At 43.6% G+C, this 20,644-nt stretch overlaps 1 protein-coding gene across 1 annotated transcript in view; it reads left to right on the top strand.

Moving 5' to 3' along the window:
- The window catches only part of fhit (fragile histidine triad diadenosine triphosphatase), a 206,459-nt gene that overhangs the window by 146,355 nt on the left and 39,460 nt on the right, over window positions 1-20,644 (top strand). Inside the window, exons 4-5 of the mRNA XM_080545617.1 lie at window positions 4,123-4,152; window positions 19,513-19,581. Coding sequence (XP_080401743.1) covers window positions 4,123-4,152; window positions 19,513-19,581 — 99 coding nt within the window. The remainder of the gene's footprint in view (window positions 1-4,122; window positions 4,153-19,512; window positions 19,582-20,644) is intronic.

Below are 20,644 nucleotides of genomic sequence, written 5' to 3'. Positions count from 1 at the left end.
AGAGACTGCAGCCAGGAGAGACTGTGTGGACTTGCCATCCTGGCAATTGAAAAGGACGTTGCCTCCAATCTGGACTACAAAAACATTATCTCTGAGTTTGTTGCAAAGAAAGCAGGCATGATAATCACTCACCTTTTGTCAAAATTTGCCCTTTTGAATCCAAAATAGGTGACCTACCTACCCCCCACTTGGTACCTTGCCATACCTTGGCTTTTGCTGAAATAACACCACTGGTCTTGAAGCCTATTGGAAATTGATTGAGGTTTTCTGTGTGTGTGTGTGTGTGTGTGTGTGTGTGTGTGTGTGTGTGTGTATGTGTGTGTGAGAGAGAGAGAGAGTGAGAGGGAGTGAGAGGGAGTGAGAGGGAGTGAGAGAGAGTGAGAGTGAGAGGGAGTGGGAGTGAGAGGGAGTGCTTTTGTGAGCCAGCGTGTGTGATGTGGCTCTTTCTGGTTCCCCAATAATCTTTCTTGTCTCTTAGTCTCCGGCTGGCCACCCCTGCCTCCGGGTCTCTTATCCTCCTCACCTTTCTCACCCCTCTCCCATTGTCATGCCTGGGAAAGCCGGGAGGAAAACGCTCACGTAAATGAATGCATAAACATTTCCATGGCAACAGAGAAATAACTGATAACTAATAAATGCTAGCCTTTGTAGGTGCAGATTGAAATGTTTCACTAGCGTGTGTTTATTCAATGTGGGGCATGACCGCTTTATTAATCCTGAATTCTAATATGGTTGTAAACACATGTAAATACTAGTAATTATTAGTAGGCCTGTATTCTGTTGTTTATATTCAGCAGTGCGGCGTATGCTAGGCTACGTCACAACAGTGGAAGGTGCATGATGTGCACATTTTGTGCCTGTGAAAAAAAGATGTGCGTGCATAGTGCATACAGGTCTCGCAGTAGTACACACACAAACACACACACACGCGCACGCGCACACACGCACACACACACGCACACACACACACACACACGAACACACACACATACACACACACACGCACGCACACACACACACACACACACACACACAAGCACACGCACGCACGCACACACACACACACACACACACATACACACACACACGTGCACACACACACGTGTTTGGCAACACATCTGCACCTCCAAAGGCTAGCATTTATTAGTTATCAGTTATTTCTCTGTTGCCATGGAAATGTTTATGCGTTAGTAAATTCCAAACCCCCTAAACTGATTAATGTTAATATGACTGCATGTAGAAATGTAATGGCTGAAAATATTTTTGTTATTTGTTTATTTGTTCATTTCTGAACCACATCAGATGGGAGTGTTTTTTCTTTCTTTTTTTAATACAGCTCTCATTTTAATAATTCGTTCACAGTCCTTAGTGGGCCATATTTCCTTGAATACCCCATGGTGTTTATAAGAGGTAGGAGGGAGCGAGTGAATTACAAAAGGAGTACGTAAACAAGTGAATAGAGGCCTGAGTCAGTGTGAATGATCATTGAGAAATTGATCAGAAGATGGAGGAGGGGGCGCTTAGGTGGCGTAGCGGGTTAAGTGTCAACCATGTAACCGCAGGGTTTCCGGTTCGATTCCGGCCGCGGACATATCCTGGATGTCATCCCTCCTCTCTCTCTCACCCGTCCTTCCTGTCAACATCTCTACTGTCTCTATCAATAAAAAAAAATAATATGGGTTGGACTGCCCCACTCAGAAAAAATAACTTAAAAAAAAGAAGATGGAGAAGGGTTACACACACAAAAAAGTGAAGGAAATTAAAAGCAAACTTATAGAGGACAGGTCATCTAACTCTAACTCTCATTGCCTAGATCTGCATTTGAGAAAAGAGCCACCGTTCCACAGGGGCTGTTAGCATTGAAAGCTAACAAAAGATCCCCACCTGCTGGAACAATAAAGGAACAGGTGGTCCCTCTCTCCTCTCCCCTCCCAGGCCCTGATAACTAGGCAGACGATCATTCCACTGGCTCCTCTCCTCTACATATCTTCTGATATAAATGCTAATGTCCAAATAACACCTACCTCCTGCCAGAGGAAAAGAATTTCACATATATGAGAAAAAAAAGAATTAAATAGCGAATAATCTCTACGTGGCTATCATTTTCTTTTGACAGGTCTAAGGAAAAAAGTGATGATGGGAGATTAGTTGTGACAGCTCCTGGGTTAGGGTGTTGAGGCTGAGGTGGTGTATAACAGCGTCCCTCTCCGCAGGAGGGGTGGGGCGTTCTCTGCCGCACGCCACTCGACTCGGCAAACACAATCAGACGGAATCAGGTTCTTAAGAGATGTTTCTCATGATTGGAGACTCCCGTAAACAACCTTACATCGAAGACGTTTCATGCTCTCACTCTTAGATCCACTATTCATCATCATCATTCTTGAGAACTTCCATTTTTGTTGCCATTCATATAGTACACGTTTTTGTGTAGCATGAGTGCACAGTACTGTATATGATGGTTTCACATTATACTCAATTATGTTAAGGTTTTCACCTTATATACCCATTATATACCTTTACATACCAATGTAATGGGGCAATCTGGATTGGTACATACATGTTTGCGCTTTTAAATGAATAATATAAAGCCACTAGGCCTATTTCTTAGAAGAATATCACTTATACTGGAAATGCCTCACAAGCTTAGGTAAGCTGTCTCACCCCAGCAGAACGTCTGTGTCTCAGGAGGTAGAGTCGCCGCAAGGTTGGCAGATCGACGGTTCGAGCCCCGGCTGGCCACATGTCGAAGTGTCCTTGGGCAAGACACTGAACCCCAAATTGCTCCCAGTGAGCGGGCCGGCGCCTTGCATGGTAGCTTGCCGCCATTGGTGTGTGAATGTGTGTGTGAATGGGTGAATGAGAGGCCGTTGTAAAGCACTTTGGAGCAGCTTTGGAGCAGCAAAAAAGGCGCTGTCTCACTGAATCAGAACCCCAAAAAGAACCTTATTTCACCTCATTATTTTAAACAATGCAATTGTAAACAAAACCTGTATAGCTTCAAAACACGGTTACAACTATAATATGTATCTCATGGAGGGTCAGTCCTTGAATCCACAGCTCAGTCTACGCAGTTGATTGGTCACAGGGGTTCTCCAGAAACGTGCTTCGGAGAGCGCTTTGTTGATGTTTGATTCCACATTCTACCGTTAAAGAAAAACATCTATAATTGACTACGGCTTCTGTAGCCATGCAATGCAGTCATTATTTAAGCAATATCACACGAGAGGGAGTGCTCTTATACTGAATATCAGCACGGCTGTGATTCAGCCGTCGGTACGAGGCCGCAGGCCGAGTAGGAAGACAATCACAGCCGTGCTGATATTCAGTATAACAGCACGACCTCGAGTAACCTGAACACAAACATCTGCAGGCTTAGCTACTTTGTATTAACGGTCATTCCGGAGTGATACATAATAGTTAAAAGTCCCAGTGCTGTTATACTGTAATATCAGCACTCATGGAATGCCTCTTGTCCAATCAAATGACTTGGTCGGAACTAACTGTTGTATAATAATATGTGCAATGCTTTTCTTAATTGTACAGTACCTGTCATCCGTTCACAGAGTTAATAATACATTACAGTAACTGTTTCCCCCACATCCATGTGACAAAGAAACAACAGACAAGTCGTGAGTTTAGAATGATAAGGTTCTATCTCCGTTTAGAATGATAAGGTTCTATCTCCGTTTAGGGCAGTTCAGAGATATTGAGCGTCAAAGTTTTTACATTCCATTATGTTTTGTGAGATGGAACCTTTGTATTTTATGAATTACTAACTCAAAAAATGTCAACATTTTTAAAAAATAACACCACACAGGCATTAATAAACACCTAATGGATCAGATTATGTAAACAACTGACAAACAAAAATGGAGATAGAACCTTATAATTCTAACGTCACGATGTGACAAAGAAACAGACAAATAACAACATTCATCGAACACTAAACAAGGTCAAAAAAAGACAAAAGAAACAAACGAAACACTTTTGTGAGATTCATGCAGGGGGGGGGCGGGGGAGGGCGCAGCGATTCATCGGAAATTAAAATCCTGCTGCATTATTAACAGAGATATTCCTGAATTCCCAACTGATCCTAATTATCTCGTTCTGTTCCCCCACCAGGATGGCCCCGAAGCCGGACAAACCGTGAAGGTGAGAGCTTAATAATGCACCCCCGTTAAATTTATCATGAGGCCTCTTCAACAGTTATATGGTATTAAATAATCATTGCATTTCATTTGCAGGTCCCAAACTCTTGGCACCCGTAAATTATGCAGTGAGCCTATTTTTAGTGGGGGACTAGCGAGCGCTCTCAGGGGATTGGGGGGTGGGCGGGGGCGGGGGGGGGGGGGGGGGGGGAGGGGGGCGGGGGCTAAGGGTGGGATGGGGTTTGGGGATGGGGTAATCCCACACTTGCCTTCTACAGTGTCTTCCTTTGCCTTTGTGAGTGTGTTGCTTTACTCTGAGATACGTTTTATTATGATGATTTCCTTTCAATCAATTTGGTGGTGGTGAATCTCTCTCTCTCTCTCTCTCTCTCTTTTTAGCTGTAAAGAAAGTGGGGACTCTATGTCACCTGTTTGGTTTTCATGTAGGGATTACTAAATTGTATAGTTTTTGATGATGTGACATATGATTAGCATTCTATGTTCTCAAAACTACCAGAAGAACACATGTTAGCACCATTATATTGATCCAGGCATGAAAGTAAAAGATAATTATCATTATTAGAGAAGAATCCACATCATATGAGATGTGTTCAAGGACAATAACATCAACGTATACGCACACACAGTCACTGGCTTCATTAGCGAAGGCTTCAGCGACTGCATTGCCATTCTTACTCTTGGGATGTTCTCTAACCAAAAGCCTTTAAGGGTTAATGGTGACCTCCGTGCTCGGGGTTAATGGTGACCTCCGTGCTCAGGGTTAATGGTGACCTCCGTGCTCAGGGTTAATGGTGACCTCCGTGCTCAGGGTTAATGGTGACCTCCGTGCTCAGGGTTAATGGTGACCTTGGTGCTCAGGGTTAATGGTGACCTCCGTGCTCAGGGTTAATGGTGACCTCCGTGCTCAGGGTTAATGGTGACCTCCGTGCTCAGGGTTAATGGTGACCTCCGTGCTCAGGGTTAATGGTGACCTCCGTGCTCAGGGTTAATGGTGACCTCCGTGCTCAGGGTTAATGGTGACCTCCGTGCTCAGGGTTAATGGTGACCTCCGTGCTCAGGGTTAATGGTGACCTCCGTGCTCAGGGTTAATGGTGACCTCCGTGCTCAGGGTTAACGGTGACCTCCGTGCTCAGGGTTAATGGTGACCTCCGTGCTCAGGGTTAATGGTGACCTTGGTGCTCTGCTGAAAGCACAGACCGACGCGTTTAACGCCGGTGACTCCGAAGGAATCCAGATGCGACCTGCGTGAGGCTATCAAGATCGCACATAGGAATTACAGAGGCAAGTTGAGTCACAGCTGGTGAGGTACGCAGTGGTGTCGTCTACGTGATACGCAGGACTACGCCGTATACCCACTAGGAAAGGCCAAGGATTTCCATATACCCACTTAAAAATGTGTGAGGATACGTAACGGCGTTTTGTGACAGAACTTTCACACTTTCTTTCATAAAATTCACCCCGTCTGTGTTACGAAGCACTTGACTTTTGGACCATTGGGACTGACTATAGCGTCATATACCATCAAAGGAGGGAGTCAACACCCGCAAAGCAACCAGACCAGACAACATCCAAGGCTGTGTTCTCAGAGCAGGGGGGGTCGCCCAACCCAAGGTACGCTTGTTTGCTGAACGTCAAGCGTTGGTTAAACGCTTCCACTCTGAAGCTTGTGTGCAACTTAAAGTGACCAAGTACCGCCCCCAGATAATGGAGTTGAGCAAAGGAAATTAGTTATACTGGGTGGCGGAGTGTGTGTGTGTGCGGTTGTTTAGCTGTTGAAGTTTTAGCTGTTTAGCTGTTGCTTAACTGTTTGTTTAACTGTTTGATGTCTTTGTTTAGTCTTCACAGTGGGTTGCCTAGGTGTGTGACCAAGTACCGCCCCCAGATAATGGAGTTGAGCAAAGGAACACAGGGTCAGGGATCACATCGACTGTCAGGCCTGTTTATTTAGCATACATGGCGTTGCTTACATAGCTCTTTGCTGAGCATTGTTTTGTTTATGTTGTGGTTGGAATAAAATTGCAGATCTCTTGGTCTGTCTAGTCAACAAAAAATCTACAGAAAATAGTTCTGCAACTGGACTGTTGCCTAGTAACCTGAACACAAACATCTGCAGGCTAGCTACTTTGTATTAACGGTCATTTCGGAGTGATACATTATAGTTAAAAGTCCCAGTGCTGTTATACTGTATATCAGCACTCATGGAATGCCTCTTGTCCAATCAAATTACTTGGTCGGAACTAACTGTTGTATAATCTAGTATATTGTTTTGCTGATTGGTTGATCGTGTCGACTATTGTTGAATGAGGAGGATGATCCCAAAGCATTTCACTGTCAATTACGGCTGTATGCGATTTACATGACAAGTAACATTTGATTTGATTTGATATGTCACACACACACACACACACACACACACACACACACACCCACACGCACACGCACACACACACACACACACACACACACACACACACACACACAACCCTTGCCTACATAATCTTCTTTCTAAGTAAAGTAATAAGTGAAGTTTTGTGGCCTTTAGATTTCCATTCTTTTTTGTATGCTAATCACCTTTGTGCATATGTTAATTGCGTCGTCCCAGAAGCCCACACAGTGATTTTTGTATTGCATTATGCAATGCAAGCTTAATTATACATTTATGGCAGTTGCCATGAGAGCAGTCTTTTGGCTTGAACTGTTGGAGGAATATTTAAATGTTGATGGTGTAATTTTAGTGTAGGACATTAAGGAGAGGGCCATGGAGAATCCCAGTGTGTTTTAATCAGATATAGATGAAAGTCTGTCAACTGGCAATAGATAGCACAGGCTCATACGTCAGGCCTATATCCAGTCTTTACTCTCTACAGATTAATCTATAACTGTAACTATACATTAATCTACCCCCAGCATTTGCATGTACTGTTTCATTATTATAATATTGTTTATTTCCATGATTCATCAACATATCTTTATAGCCTTTTCAAATTTCATTATTTGGGTCATCATTGTCCCTTCATCTGAATTTATATGGAAATGTACTGACCTACTTTTTTATAATAAGTAATGTATGTTTGTGTTTCTACAGAAATTAAATCTATTACAACCTTAGCCCAGGCTAGCAGTCTGAAGGAGCCTGGGAAAAAGTATATCTCGTTTAAATTAATTAAAATTAGGATTCAATTATACTGAATTATACTTCATTCAAACAGTTAAGATCTAGATGGATGGAGAATAATTGAATGACAGATTATGTCAATATACATTTGATGATGTATTCTCCGTTCTCTGTATTCTCAAACTGCATTATTGCATATTATATGAGCATTTCTCACAATCAGCCAGTCTTGTTCTTCACTTGTGCCTCTCCCTATGTTGTGGGGCGGCTGTGTCTCAGGAGGTAGAGGCTGTGTCTCAGGAGGTAGAGGCTGTGTCTCAGGAGGTAGAGGCTGTGTCTCAGGAGGTAGAGGCTGTGTCTCAGGAGGTAGAGGCTGTGTCTCAGGAGGTAGAGGCTGTGTCTCAGGAGGTAGAGGCTGTGTCTCAGGAGGTAGAGGCTGTGTCTCAGGAGGTAGAGGCTGTGGTTCAGGAGGTAGAGGCTGTGTCTCAGGAGGTAGAGGCTGTGTCTCAGGAGGTAGAGGCTGTGTCTCAGGAGGTAGAGGCTGTGTGTCTCAGGAGGTAGAGGCTGTGTCTCAGGAGGTAGAGGCTGTGTCTCAGGAGGTAGAGGCTGTGTCTCAGGAGGTAGAGGCTGTGACTCAGGAGGTAGAGGCTGTGTCTCAGGAGGTAGAGGCTGTGTCTCAGGAGGTAGAGGCTGTGTCTCAGGAGGTAGAGGCTGTGTCTCAGGAGGTAGAGGCTGTGTCTCAGGAGGTAGAGTCGCCGTCTAATGATCGCAAGGTTGGCAGATCAGCGGTTCGAGCCCCGGCTGGCCACATGTCGAAGTGTCCTTGGGCAAGACACTGACCCCCAAAATTGCTCCCAGTGAGCGGGCCGGCGCCTTGCATGGCAGCTTGCCGCCATTGGTGTGTGAATGTGTGTGTGAATGGGTGAATGAGAGGTCGTCGTAAACCGCTTTGGAGCAGCAAAAAAGGCGCAGTCCATTTACCATTTATGTTTTAAGAAATACAAAAAAGTCACAGAATCCTCACTTGAAAGTACCGTCAGAAGAACAGCACATCTCCAACACGCTCTCAACGCTCTGCCGTGCTGAAGATTTTTAATGGGCGTCCAAGGAATTTGCCTGGGAACAAAGGCACTTATTTGAAGAGGTCTTTGAATAAGTGGAACATCCTCTTCAAATGACACCCGGTCCCCGAGATAGTGCCTCCGCCATTGAAATGTTTAATCACCTGAGAAAGAGCATTTAAACTCAAAAGCCTTTTTATACTGGGTGGCGGAGTGTGTGTGCGCGGTTGTTTAGCTGTTGAAGTTTTAGCTGTTTAGCTGTTGCTTAACCGTTTGTTTAACTGTTTGACGTCTTTGTTTAGTCTTCACAGTGGATTGCCTAGGTGTGTTTCGAAGCAAAGCAGGCCAGTGAGTCTTCTTATCTCTGATACGTGTCACGTCTTCCTCTTGTCACATCTCATCGTCGTCGTCTCTCACAGGCGTCATACCTTTTGGGTGTCTTATCTAAATAAGTGGTTTGCAGTGGATAATGCTAATTACATTTCAACCAGGGAAATGTCAGACAGGCAAACAGACTTGGTGGCAATATGCTGGGGCCTCGTTTATAAAGCTTGCGTACGGCCAAAAACGTGCGTACGCAAATGTTACCGCAATTTGGGGTAAAAAGATAAACTGCGACTCCCCTGGCAGAAGGATGAAACAGGAGAAACGCTTCCACCAGCATAAATCGAGCATGGGCGTTTGACTGACCATTTATAGGCAACTATGGCCGTCAAAAAGGGTGGGACAAGACGCTCGTTCACGTGCGCAACATTTACAGTTGATTGTGATTCATAAAGGGAAGCAGGCGTGGAACTTGCAGATTCCACTGGCGTGCGCACCGTTTTTTAAATCCGAATGTTGGTGTGCTTAAATGTTCTTGCTTTGCGTATGTACGCAAGCCGTTTACGCCAGTTCTACGCAAAGCTTTATAAATTAGGCCCCAGATGCCTTCAGTAGGGTGGTCAGGGTGTCTCTTCCTCTGTCGTCATGTGTTTGGTGTCGGGTATTAAAAGTAAAGGTTAGCTTTCAAAACTGCTCAGACCACTATTGGACAGAAGGCGGAAACCTAGCCACAGTGTCTACGCCGCGTTCCGTGAAAGGGGGATGATTAATTGTGACCTTCATGTCTTGTTGAAGTGTCCTGCTGTGTCCACTTCCTCTCTGTTGGTGCCCTAGAAGAAGACGTGTCTGTTAACCTTAAAACTTTTCTAAACCTCTCTGGTTTGTTGTACATCACCTGGGACTGACAGATTATCTGCTACATGATTCGGAAGGCTGGCTAATGACCGTCTGACATTACGAGACAAGGCTTGTATCACTTACGCAGTGGCAGAAATAAGTATTCAACACAGCATCAACAATGTTTTGATTCAACATATTTCCATTGCAATTATTCACATGAAATTTAGACCAGGCATTGGTATTAAGTTAATGAAATAATCCATAAAAATGTTATGTGCAATAAAGGGGAATTGAACATGCTAACTGAAATGTTAGCATGTATGTCATTCTTGGTGGAGAAGCCTTTGTTTCCAATGAGAGCTTCAACACACTTCCTGTATGAAAAAATGTATCTCTCACAGAGATCAGGTGGGATTTAGGCTCATTCTTCAACACAGACACATTCTTTAAATCTTGAAGATTCTGGGTGGCCAACACCTTTCATTTCTTCCTCTTGGACCAATTAAGAGTCTCCTTTGCAGTATGTCATGGATCGTTGTCCTGCTGAAACATTCACCCGCGTCTCATCCTCATCATCCTCCTAGTGGATGGCAGCAGGCCCACCACAGGTTGATCAAGCCTGGGTGTGTGTCCCGTGGTTAGGTGTTTGCCTAAGCAGCCCAGATGGCGTCACTCCTCTTCAGCCACAGCCAATGGCTCGTCCTCTCGGCGGTGTTGGCCAGCTCTTTGATGGCCTGTCTGTGAACTTGTCCCCTGACTCCAACCTCCCTAAGGAGCTTTGCTGATGTGCTGGCTACAAAGCCCCTACACCCCACCTCCCCCGGGCGCACCTTTACCCTCCAGCCTCTGTCCTCTGCCTCGGCTGCTAAGTTGGAGTACCGCAGCTTCTTACGTTCATATGCTTCTTCGATGCCATCCTCCCAGGGCACTGTCAGCTCTATGATGTAGATGAGCCGGCGGTTTTTAGACCATAGGACGAGGTCTGGTCGCAGAGTGGTCGTTGCCCCCTCGGGGGGAAAATAAGCCTCCGCTCCAAGTCGACTCGCATCTGCCAGTCCCTGGCTGCATTCAGTGTCTGACCAGACTACATTCTCTCAGTAATCTGTAGGCTTCTCCAAATGTTCTGTAGCAAACTGTAGTGGAAGTTCTGTAGTGGAAGTGCTTACCCACCAACATGCCCTAACCCAGCTGATTCTAATTACCACAGGTAGGAGAACTCATTAGTGGCATAAGCTGGTTTAGTGCTTTTTCTTACTGTGGTCAATATTATTTAATGGACGGGAATGTCACAATTTCTTTAGCTGTGTAGTTCTATTGAGTTAATACCAATGTCTGGTCTAAACGTCATGTGATTAGCAACGGAAATATGTTGAATTAAATAATTGTTGACGTGTTGAATACTTTCCCCTAACAGCATCTACTTTTAAAAGTCTGGTCCAGGCAAAACAAGGCTTATTTCTCATTCATGCCTGCAATAAAAGCTTACTAGCATCCTACTGGAGCAATGCCCCATCAGAAAAAAACAGAAAAATAATTTGCTGCCACATAATAGATGGTTCCAAAGCTGTTGTTCTCAGTGCCTTGTTGTTATTGTTGATATGTTGATGTGTTTCTCCCTCTCTTCCCCCCCCTTCCCCCGCCTCGCCAGCCCCACAGTCCCCCCATTAACGTGATCCACACAGTAACCACCTCACCAACAGCAACAACCCAAGTCTTAATCACCCTCTGTAATATCCTCCTGTTTGGATGGCCATTTTGTTTGTCCACATTGGTGATTTCCCCTAATCTCTGTGTATGAATAATGAAGGCAGATGAGATGTGTGGGTTTTCTGGACCGCGGGGGAGCCAGCAGAGTTGTGCTGGTTTGTGTGTTTTTCTAACAAGAAGCGTCAGGAGTTCCAGATCTGCCCCTGGGCCGGCTGCCATTTTGCCTGACCAGTTTCTAAATCAACTGTAACTCCCTCTATGAATAATAAATGGCAGCAGTGAAGCCCTGCAGTCAGGCCGTTTCAGAGCCAGATTTCATCTGCTCCAAAGAACGACACTTAGCCCCCTTTTCCGAAACTTTGGGAGTAGGTGACAGTCACACTGTCCCTTTGGGGCGGCTGTAGCGCAGGAGGTAGAGCCGGCGTCTAATGATCGCAAGGTTGGCAGATCGGCGGTTCGAGCCCCGGCTGGCCACGTGTCGAAGTGTCCTTGGGCAAGACACTGAAACCCAAATTGCTCCCAGTGAGCGGGCCGGCCGGCACCTTGCATGGTAGCTTGCCGCCATTGGTGTGTGAATGTGTGTGTGAATGGGTGAATGAGAGGCCGTTGTAAAGCGCTTTGGAGAAAGGCGCTATATAAGTGCAGTCCATTTACCAAACCCACACTTTTTTTATATCTGTTTTTTTCATATCTACGACACAACCTAGTTTTCATCCAGTGATTGTTCGTCAATACACATGAGGTCAAACAGCAATATGTTTTTTCTCTGTTCAATTAGATTCATATCCGAAAGGCAGGTTAGCTTCAGGGTTGTCAAATCTCCTGCACAGCATTATCTCTCAGACCCCTCATCAGTACCTTTACCGGAAATTGAACGAGGGAAGCAATCAGCCCTGATTCAAGCAACGTAACAGAGAGAAGAAGTTCTGCCGCCGTTCCTTAACTCACTGACTGAAGTCATCAAGTTATTTCCAACATGCAGTGACTCTGAACCAGAGTCCTCTGCCCAGTCTCTTTATGAAAACAGATTATCTGGTGCACACAGTGCACCTGCTTCCTACCGCTGCACCTCCATCTATCAACCGGATTATTGCAATCAGGTGCTCTCACACTGGCAATAAGAAACGGCTCTGTGATTGAATAAGAGAGAGAGAGGGAGTCTATGGAGGCAAATGCACTGTTATAAACCCACTAGCCTGGAGGAGAGACTCACACAGACACAAGACAAATCTTTGTATTAAAATGACGGGATTTAGTTTATTTTTTATCTTATGGAAAATGTACGGGTGATTATAGCAATTCATCATGTGGATGGGTGTGTTTTAGAGTGCTTGTTTAGTGCAATACTGCAACACTGTGGTAATATGCACATTGTTTTGTGATAATGTGGCATAAACGGGTCAATGTGAAGAAGAAAACCACCTGCGTTTGATCGTGTCTGTATCTCTAACTGATACACAGAGATACATGTTTGTTCATGCCATCACAATATTCTCCCTTCTCTGTGTAAAGTGTTGGCGTTATTTTATTTTAAACGACTACATGCACTAATTGAATAGCAATCTGTGACGTTAGAATTATAAGGTTCAATCAAATTTTTGTTTTTTACATAATCTGATCCATTAGGTGTTTATTAATGCCTGTGTGGTGTTATTTTTAAAATGTTGAAATGTTTGCGTTAGTAATTAATAAAATACAAAGGTTCCATCTCACAAAACATATTGGAATGTAAAAACTTTGACGCTCTATCTCTGAACTGCCCTAAATGGAGATAGAACCTTAATAATTCTAAAACTCACACATTGTATTGTTTATTAAAGAGCTGCTTGAATTTGGAGAGAATGTGATAGACAGTTTCGAGAGTGCTGTGTTTGCAGCACAGTCATATTCATGTCGGTCATTAGCATTCTGTAGTGGCGGCGCCCACACTGTTTCTAATGGTGGTGTGTGTGGAGGGCCCCATCACCCATGTTAGGGAGAGATGATGAGAGAACCTAAGGATGCCACCTATAACCCAGCCCACTTCAAAAAACAGATCTTTGCCACACGTTTCTGGATTAATTAGGGCTTTAGGTGACCCCAGAATGGCAGAGTAGGCCATTTTATTTTCGCCGTTGATGGCAGATTTATTTTAACTGTTTAACAATGCAGTGAGTGTTGAATACATTACAGTGGATCATTGTGTAGCACCTCGCAAAGCAGGGCTTCTTTCCATAGAGGCGTACAGGCGTATGAGGTTTTTAGGGAAAGTTATCTTTCTGTAGTTCCGCTTTTAGTTTGCAAACAATACCTTGGATTGACTTAATAACTTTAAGTTATTTTTTCTGAGTGGGGCCCACTCATATTTTTCTTTTTAATGACAGATACAGTAGAGATTATGACAGGAAGGATGGGTGAGAGAGAGAGAGAGAGAAGGGATGACATGCAGGATATGTCCACGGCTGGAATCGAACAGGGAGCCCTGCGGTACATGGTCAGCGCTTAATCCACTACGCCACCTAAGTGCCCCGGATTGACTCACAGTTACCATAACACTACAATAACATATGTCTTTAAAGAAAACACATTTACCAGTGTACCAGTGATGACCAGCCAGCTAGCCTACGGAGGTTATGCTGTGTCTTGGGGCCTAAGACTAATCCTTCCTGTTAGCAGTCAAAACAGATCAAAGCTAATCAGGCTGAACCAGTTAAGTTAAGTACACCGTCTTTTTTGTTTGGTTTTGAGCCCATGGCAGAGGCCTAACAATGGACTTGGCTGGGGGGTTACGCAAACATTAGCATTACAGTAACAGTTTTTCTGGTGGCACGTTTTAGTGTGTCGTTAGCCCTTTTACAGAGCTGGGAAATTAGGAGCACATGCTAAGAAACATATGCAAAGTGGACCCATCAAAAACACAAAGCAAGATGAATCTTCCTGTAAACCGTTGTTGGGGGGAAGAAAAAACAAACATAGAGTACAAAAGTTGTTTGGCTGTGAAAGCAGGGGATGATGGGGTGCCTCTCTCTCTCTCTCTTTTCCGCTAATTAGAAGCTCCTGCTCGAAGCAACGACGGTGACTCCACCACTCCTACTCTTAATGGGAACACAGCTGTTTGTGACAAAATACATTTGTCTGCCTGTCTGACTAGATTTCACCTAAACAATATAAATCGCACCGTGGACAATTTGCTCATTTGTCTCCGCAGTCAGACACTAATTAATGGACATCTGTTTCAATTATTTTTGGGTGGGAAAACTTTACAATCCTCATCTTAGTAGAATACACTGAGCTGTACTGTATAAGAATAGGAGGCAACACACAGCAGCTTCATATCTGAGACACGCCTCGATCAGTAGCTAGATGGGTTAGGTGGACACAGCTTTGCATGAAGGACGTTCTGATCGAGCACATTTTGACTCTTTCAACGGAGGATGACCAATCATTGATGGGAAAATAAAGCATAAGGAAAGTAGCCATCCAGAAATCTGATCGGAGGACATGGGTATAAGAGCTGACATTGAACCATGCCCTCAACATCTGCACCAATTTAATCACGGACCCAATGAGACAGAACAGACTTAAGTGGGACTGTGACTGATGTCAAGGACACGTAGGAGAGTCCAGCTGGAGAATAATGGAATATCACTTACTAGTTTGGTCTTAGCTTTACGCTTCATCCGTAATTCTGAGGGCCTATAGTGTATAACGCTAGTGTCATTTGGTAGTGTGGACTGACTGAAAAGCAATGGAACACAGGATCTTTTTACCTGCAAGTGTGTGCAGTACAGGACCTTAAGCATGCCAGCTGGGTTGCAGTTCGTGACGTTAGAATTATAAGGTTCTATCTCCATTTTTGTCAAAATTGAGTTTTTTACATACGGTAATCTGATCCATTAGGTGTTTATTAATGCCTGTAATTAATCAAATACAAAGCTTCCATCTCACAAAACATAATGGAATGTAAAAACTTTGACGCTCAATATCTCTGAACTGCCCTAAACGGAGATAGAACCGTATCATTCTAAACTCACGAGTGGTTGTTTTTACTAATGTTCTAATAATCTAATCTAATATACTAATCTAGTTTTTTAAGAATGACCCATTGCTCTTGAGAGAACAGCTCAGTCCCCACTCTCCCCGTGGCCCTAACACGTAGCCCTACCCCTCCGTTTTTATCCCAATCTCTGTTGGCATGGAAGGGTAGGGCCTTGCATGGCAGCTTGCCGCCATTGGTGTGTGAATGTGTGTGTGAATGGGTGAACGAGAGGCCGTTGTAAAGCGCTTTGGAGCAGCAAAAAAGGCGCTATATAAGTGCAGTCCATTTACCATTTTGTAGGGCAGTACAGCCCACCCCCTGACACTCACAGACAGCCATCTAGCAGTGAGACTCCAACCCGATTCGCTGCTGCAACTCAAACCCAGGAAGTCAGGTGATTCCGTCTGTGCTATTGCGGAGTCTTACTTAACTGCCAGTTTGAACTCAAGCTAAGGCCATGCATGACAGCGCTCATGTCTTCTGAGGCAGACAGGGATAGCCCCATGCAGAGGGGCCCCTCGCTGTGCATGTGGGCACTTAGCTGTCTACCACTCACCCCCACACCAGCCACCGTGTCAGTCAGGCCCCTGTGATCTCCCATCCCACCCTTCACATTTCTGGCACGTCGATGTTTACCCACAGTCGCTGTCTACCGGCCCTTGCCTGCCTCCCTCACCCAACACTGTTTACTATGTGTTTCTGTTGAGCTCCCCTGCAACTTGTGACGTTACAATTATAAGGTTCTACATTTTTTTGTTAGTAATTCATAAAAGACAAAGGTTCCATCTCACAAAACATAATGGAATGTAAAAACTTCGACGCTCAATATCTCTGAACTGCCCTAAACGGAGATAGAACCGTATCATTCTAAACTCACGTACTGCTGAGGTTTTAAGTTGTCCTCAAGGTAGGCAAATTTAATAATAGAAAACATTATGCAAATAGTCTCATTAAATAGAAACATGCAAGGCAACAGCAGTATGCCTCCAAACATGTTATCTTGTTTAGAGCATTTTATAAACACTTATTCACACAGCCTGTACTGTTTTTCATAGCAAAGTAATGAAAAATGATTAAAATCATCCTGGCAATCAGGTTATTATGCCCTAGATGAGGGTATTATATGGCATGGACTTCCCCCCTGATAAACTGTCTGACAGCTGACGATATTGTTGTGTTGTGTTTCATGAGACTGACGACCGAAGACGTTTTGGTCGGGGGACAGTTTAGAAACCGTCACACAACTGTCTGTCGCACCCCCATTCAAAAGGTTTACTGTTACTACAGAGTCAAACACAGACACTTCATCTCTCAACCAATGTGTACTGTACTTTTTTACTGTGATACTATCGGTACGGGTGGCAAAATTTCGTAACGTGAGTTACCTGTTCTTGTGCATAATCAACAGCTTGATTAAACATTATATACGTAGCTGTTGACTTTGCCAGTCAATTTACCCTGTTAGCTCAGCTCTCCAATGTGCCGTCAACCCTCAAATAATGATTGGATAAGTGAAATGTCATTCACCAGAGAACAGGTTTGCTTCATGTGATTGATTTAGTGTACCATTTAAAGTAGATGGCATTCTGCTTCCGTGATCCTAACAAACAGAGAGTATGTAGTTATTTCAAGCATGCCGATGAATGTATATTCAAGTCAGCTAATCAAACTGTTCTAGACAATACCTTTGAAAGTGCACTCATACAATAAGAGCTATGTACTTCAAATAACTGCCAAAATAAGTAAAAAGGCTGCTTTGTGGGGGAGTTGGAAATGGAAGCTGAATAGCATTGACAGTACAGTCACCCCATCCACATTGATGTTTACACAAACAAGATGATTGGCAGTTACACAATGACTCTTAATATTTTGCAAAATGCAAAGATGTATTCAATTGTCAATTGTCACTTTACCGCGGTAAGCCTATTCCCCGTAACTATGGCTGGATGTCATGTCATTGCAATTCTTACATTGATGAGTGTCATCTTTAACCTCACATATTTTGTTTACGTAAGAAAATCATAATTATGTATTCAAAGCTGTGCTTTGTGATGAGATAATGAATAAAATAAACGGAGACAATACACAAGATGACAGATTTTAATTGCCACATTGCTGTACAGAAATTATTTTTGTCTGAAAATATTGTATTATGTAAGTAAAAGTAAGTAAGTAAGTAAAGTTTATTTATATAGCACCCATCACAGACCAGCGGTCACAAAGTGCTTTACATACTCATAGGGAGTAACATAATTAAAGAAGCAAAAGTAATAGCAGCTTAAAAGAAGATAGGGAGACAGTGTAAAAGATATGCTCTCAATGAACATGACATGCAGCCATACAGGGATAATAGAGAGTTCAGTAGTAATGTTGCTTGATCTTAAGGTTACTGTAGTCCATAGTGGCTTGATCTTAAGGTTACTGTAGTCTGTATAGACACTGATCGCCTGGGGGAAGTAGCTGTTTGATAGCCTCTGAGTTTTAGGCCTGAGGCTCCGGAAGAGGCCTCGCTTCTTGGACGGCATCGGTTCGATTAAGCTGCGGATGGGGTCTAACAGGCTGTGGCTGGGGTCTTTGATGATCCTCTGGGCTTTGCTGACACACCGTGAGTTTAGAATGAGAAGGTTCTATCTCCGTTTAGAATGATAAGGTTCTATCTCCGTTTAGAATGATAAGGTTCTATCTCCGTTTAGAATGATAAGGTTCTATCTCCGTTTAGAATGATAAGGTTCTATCTCCGTTTAGAATGATAAGGTTCTACGTTTAGAATGATAAGGTTCTATCTCCGTTTAGAATGATAAGGTTCTATCTCCGTTTAGAATGATAAGGTTCTATCTCCGTTTAGAATGAGAAGGTTCTATCTCCGTTTAGAATGATAAGGTTCTATCTCCGTTTAGAATGATAAGGTTCTATCTCCGTTTAGAATGATAAGGTTCTATCTCCGTTTAGAATGAGAAGGTTCTATCTCCGTTTAGAATGAGAAGGTTCTATCTCCGTTTAGAATGAGAAGGTTCTATCTCCGTTTAGGGCAGTTCAGAGATATTGAGCGTCAACGTTTTTACATTCCGTTATGTTTTGTGAGATGGAAGTGGAACCTTTGTATTTTTATGAATTACTAACTCAAAAATGTCAACATTTAAAAAAATAACACCACACAGGCATTAATAAACACCTAATGGATCAGATTATGTAATTTTTTTTTTTTTTTTTACAAAAATGGAGATAGAACCTTATAATTCTAACGTCACGACACCGTGATGTGCACGACTGTTTGCACCACCCGCTGTAGCGCTCTGCAGTTGAGGGCAGGTCAGTTGCCGTGCCAACCAGTGACACACCCAGTCAGTATACTCTCAGTTGTGCCTCTGTAGAAGGCCCGCAGGGTCTTAGACCCCGTGCCAAACTTCTTCAACCGACTGAGGTGAAAGAGGCGCTGCTGTGCCTTTCTCACCACCTGTTTGGTGTGCACGTCCCAGGTGAGGTCATCATTTACATTTACATTTGTGGCATTTAGTAGACGCCTTATTCCAGAGCGACTTACAATCAATACATTTGAATACTAAGCAAGTGAATCATCAATCCACCAGTCGTAGCAGGAAGTGTCATCCAGCTCAGGCCCGGGGCCATTGATAGAAGGAAAAACCTTCTTCTCATCAGAGATATGGACGCAGAGGAATTAAAAACTGCTGACCCTCTCTACGGCTGACCCGTTGGTGGTGATGGGGGTCCTGTTCCCGACCATTTCCCCTCAAGTCCACCACCAGCTGCTTGGTCTTGTCAGTTGTTATATGTACAATTTATCTTTTTAATAATTAATTTTAATGTTGTACATAAACCAGGACCAGTTGTTCTGGTACATAACCACACTAATAACCACCCAAGGAGAGAGCAGAAGAACTCACAAAAACAAACTGTGCAGACGGTTAAGTTTGTGACGGCACACAGCACGGGGTGGGGGGGGGGATGAAAAAGGACATCTGACAAAACACAATTAAAGGTTTAAAAGCGTAAAAATAAGCAGTCTCGGTGGTATACAGGTGGCACGCTTGGTGGGATTGACTGTAACCCTCCTGTGATTTGGAAGCCTTGTGATACGTTTCAGCTGCGAAGCCACCAGATTGTGAATTAATAAAAAAGCTCTCTCGATATTGTTGTTGTCAGATCAATGTTTCAGAAGAGTACCTGGCAGCACAGGGGTAGCTTTCCTCTCTTTGGATGAATGAATAACACAAATAACAACTGTTTATCTATTTTTGTTTTGTCATTATTTACTTCCAGCACGTCCATGTCCACGTGCTCCCCAGGAAGGAGGGTGACTTTGAGAAGAACGACAACGTCTACGATGAGGTAACATGGAGGTTTTTCTCGTTACATCCTGTTAGGGCTATGATACTGTAGAGTAATTGATACAGGAAATGGATTATGGTCATTGACCAAATTGATATAATCAAACATAACTCTCGAGATATGTTTTATTTCCTCAAGGGTGGCCTGTGTGTTATAGAGAGAGAGAGAGAATGTAGAAATACATTTAGCAGCTAATGCATTTAATCACCTGTAGGCCTAAATAATACCTTTAATTAAACACCTGAGAGCTTGAGAGTTTGAACAAATATCAGTACAGACCCTGCGGGCCCTTAGGTTGAATCAGGAAACCAATGAACACAATACGAAATAATGAACATGCCTCTCAGTGCGGTTTTAAATTTCACTGTGACATTTTGAATGCGTAACAAGAGAGTGCGGCTGCTCCAAATGAATATCAATATCAACTAAGCTTGATATGAATATTCTAATAACCCTATCTAATAAAAACGGGCTTGGCTATAGTTCCCCAAAGAGCCGAAGGGGAGAAAATGGAACAGTTCCACAGCAGTAGCCCACCGGCGACATATAAATGGGTTTGTTTTTAATTTGCATGTAATCATAAGGGTTATTGTGAGAGCAATGCCGCCATTTATATTCTTTATGTTGCACTGGCAAATGAGAACATTTTTCTCTGAGGTGTTTTGCTTCACAGTGAATAATCACCAAGGGTTTTCGCACACACCCCCTCCTCCCCCCCCTCCCTCCCATACCCTACTACTGTTAAGTGTTTTATAACCCAAACTGAGCACATTTACTTGCTCATGAAGACTATTTAAGACGCGATAGAGAACAGTTGAACCTCTTTCCTCCCTCACAGTGTGAAACTGGTAAGAAAACATAGCCTGGGGTTTCCAATCTCATCTGTTTGGGTTGAGTGTTTATAAATAGACACGGTAGTCTGAACTTCATCCTTAAGCCCAATTTATACTTCTGCGTAAAATCTACGCCGTAGGCTCACGTGCACCTCTCCAAAAATGTAACTACGCGGCACACCGACGCAGACCGTAAGAACTGTGATTGGTCCGCTTGGTAGCACATGATT

This window comes from Nansenia antarctica, assembly GCF_963989245.1.
Source record: "Nansenia antarctica genome assembly, chromosome: 15".
NCBI classification, from domain to species: domain Eukaryota; kingdom Metazoa; phylum Chordata; class Actinopteri; order Argentiniformes; family Microstomatidae; genus Nansenia; species Nansenia antarctica.
This window is presented reverse-complemented; position numbering and strand designations above follow the sequence as displayed.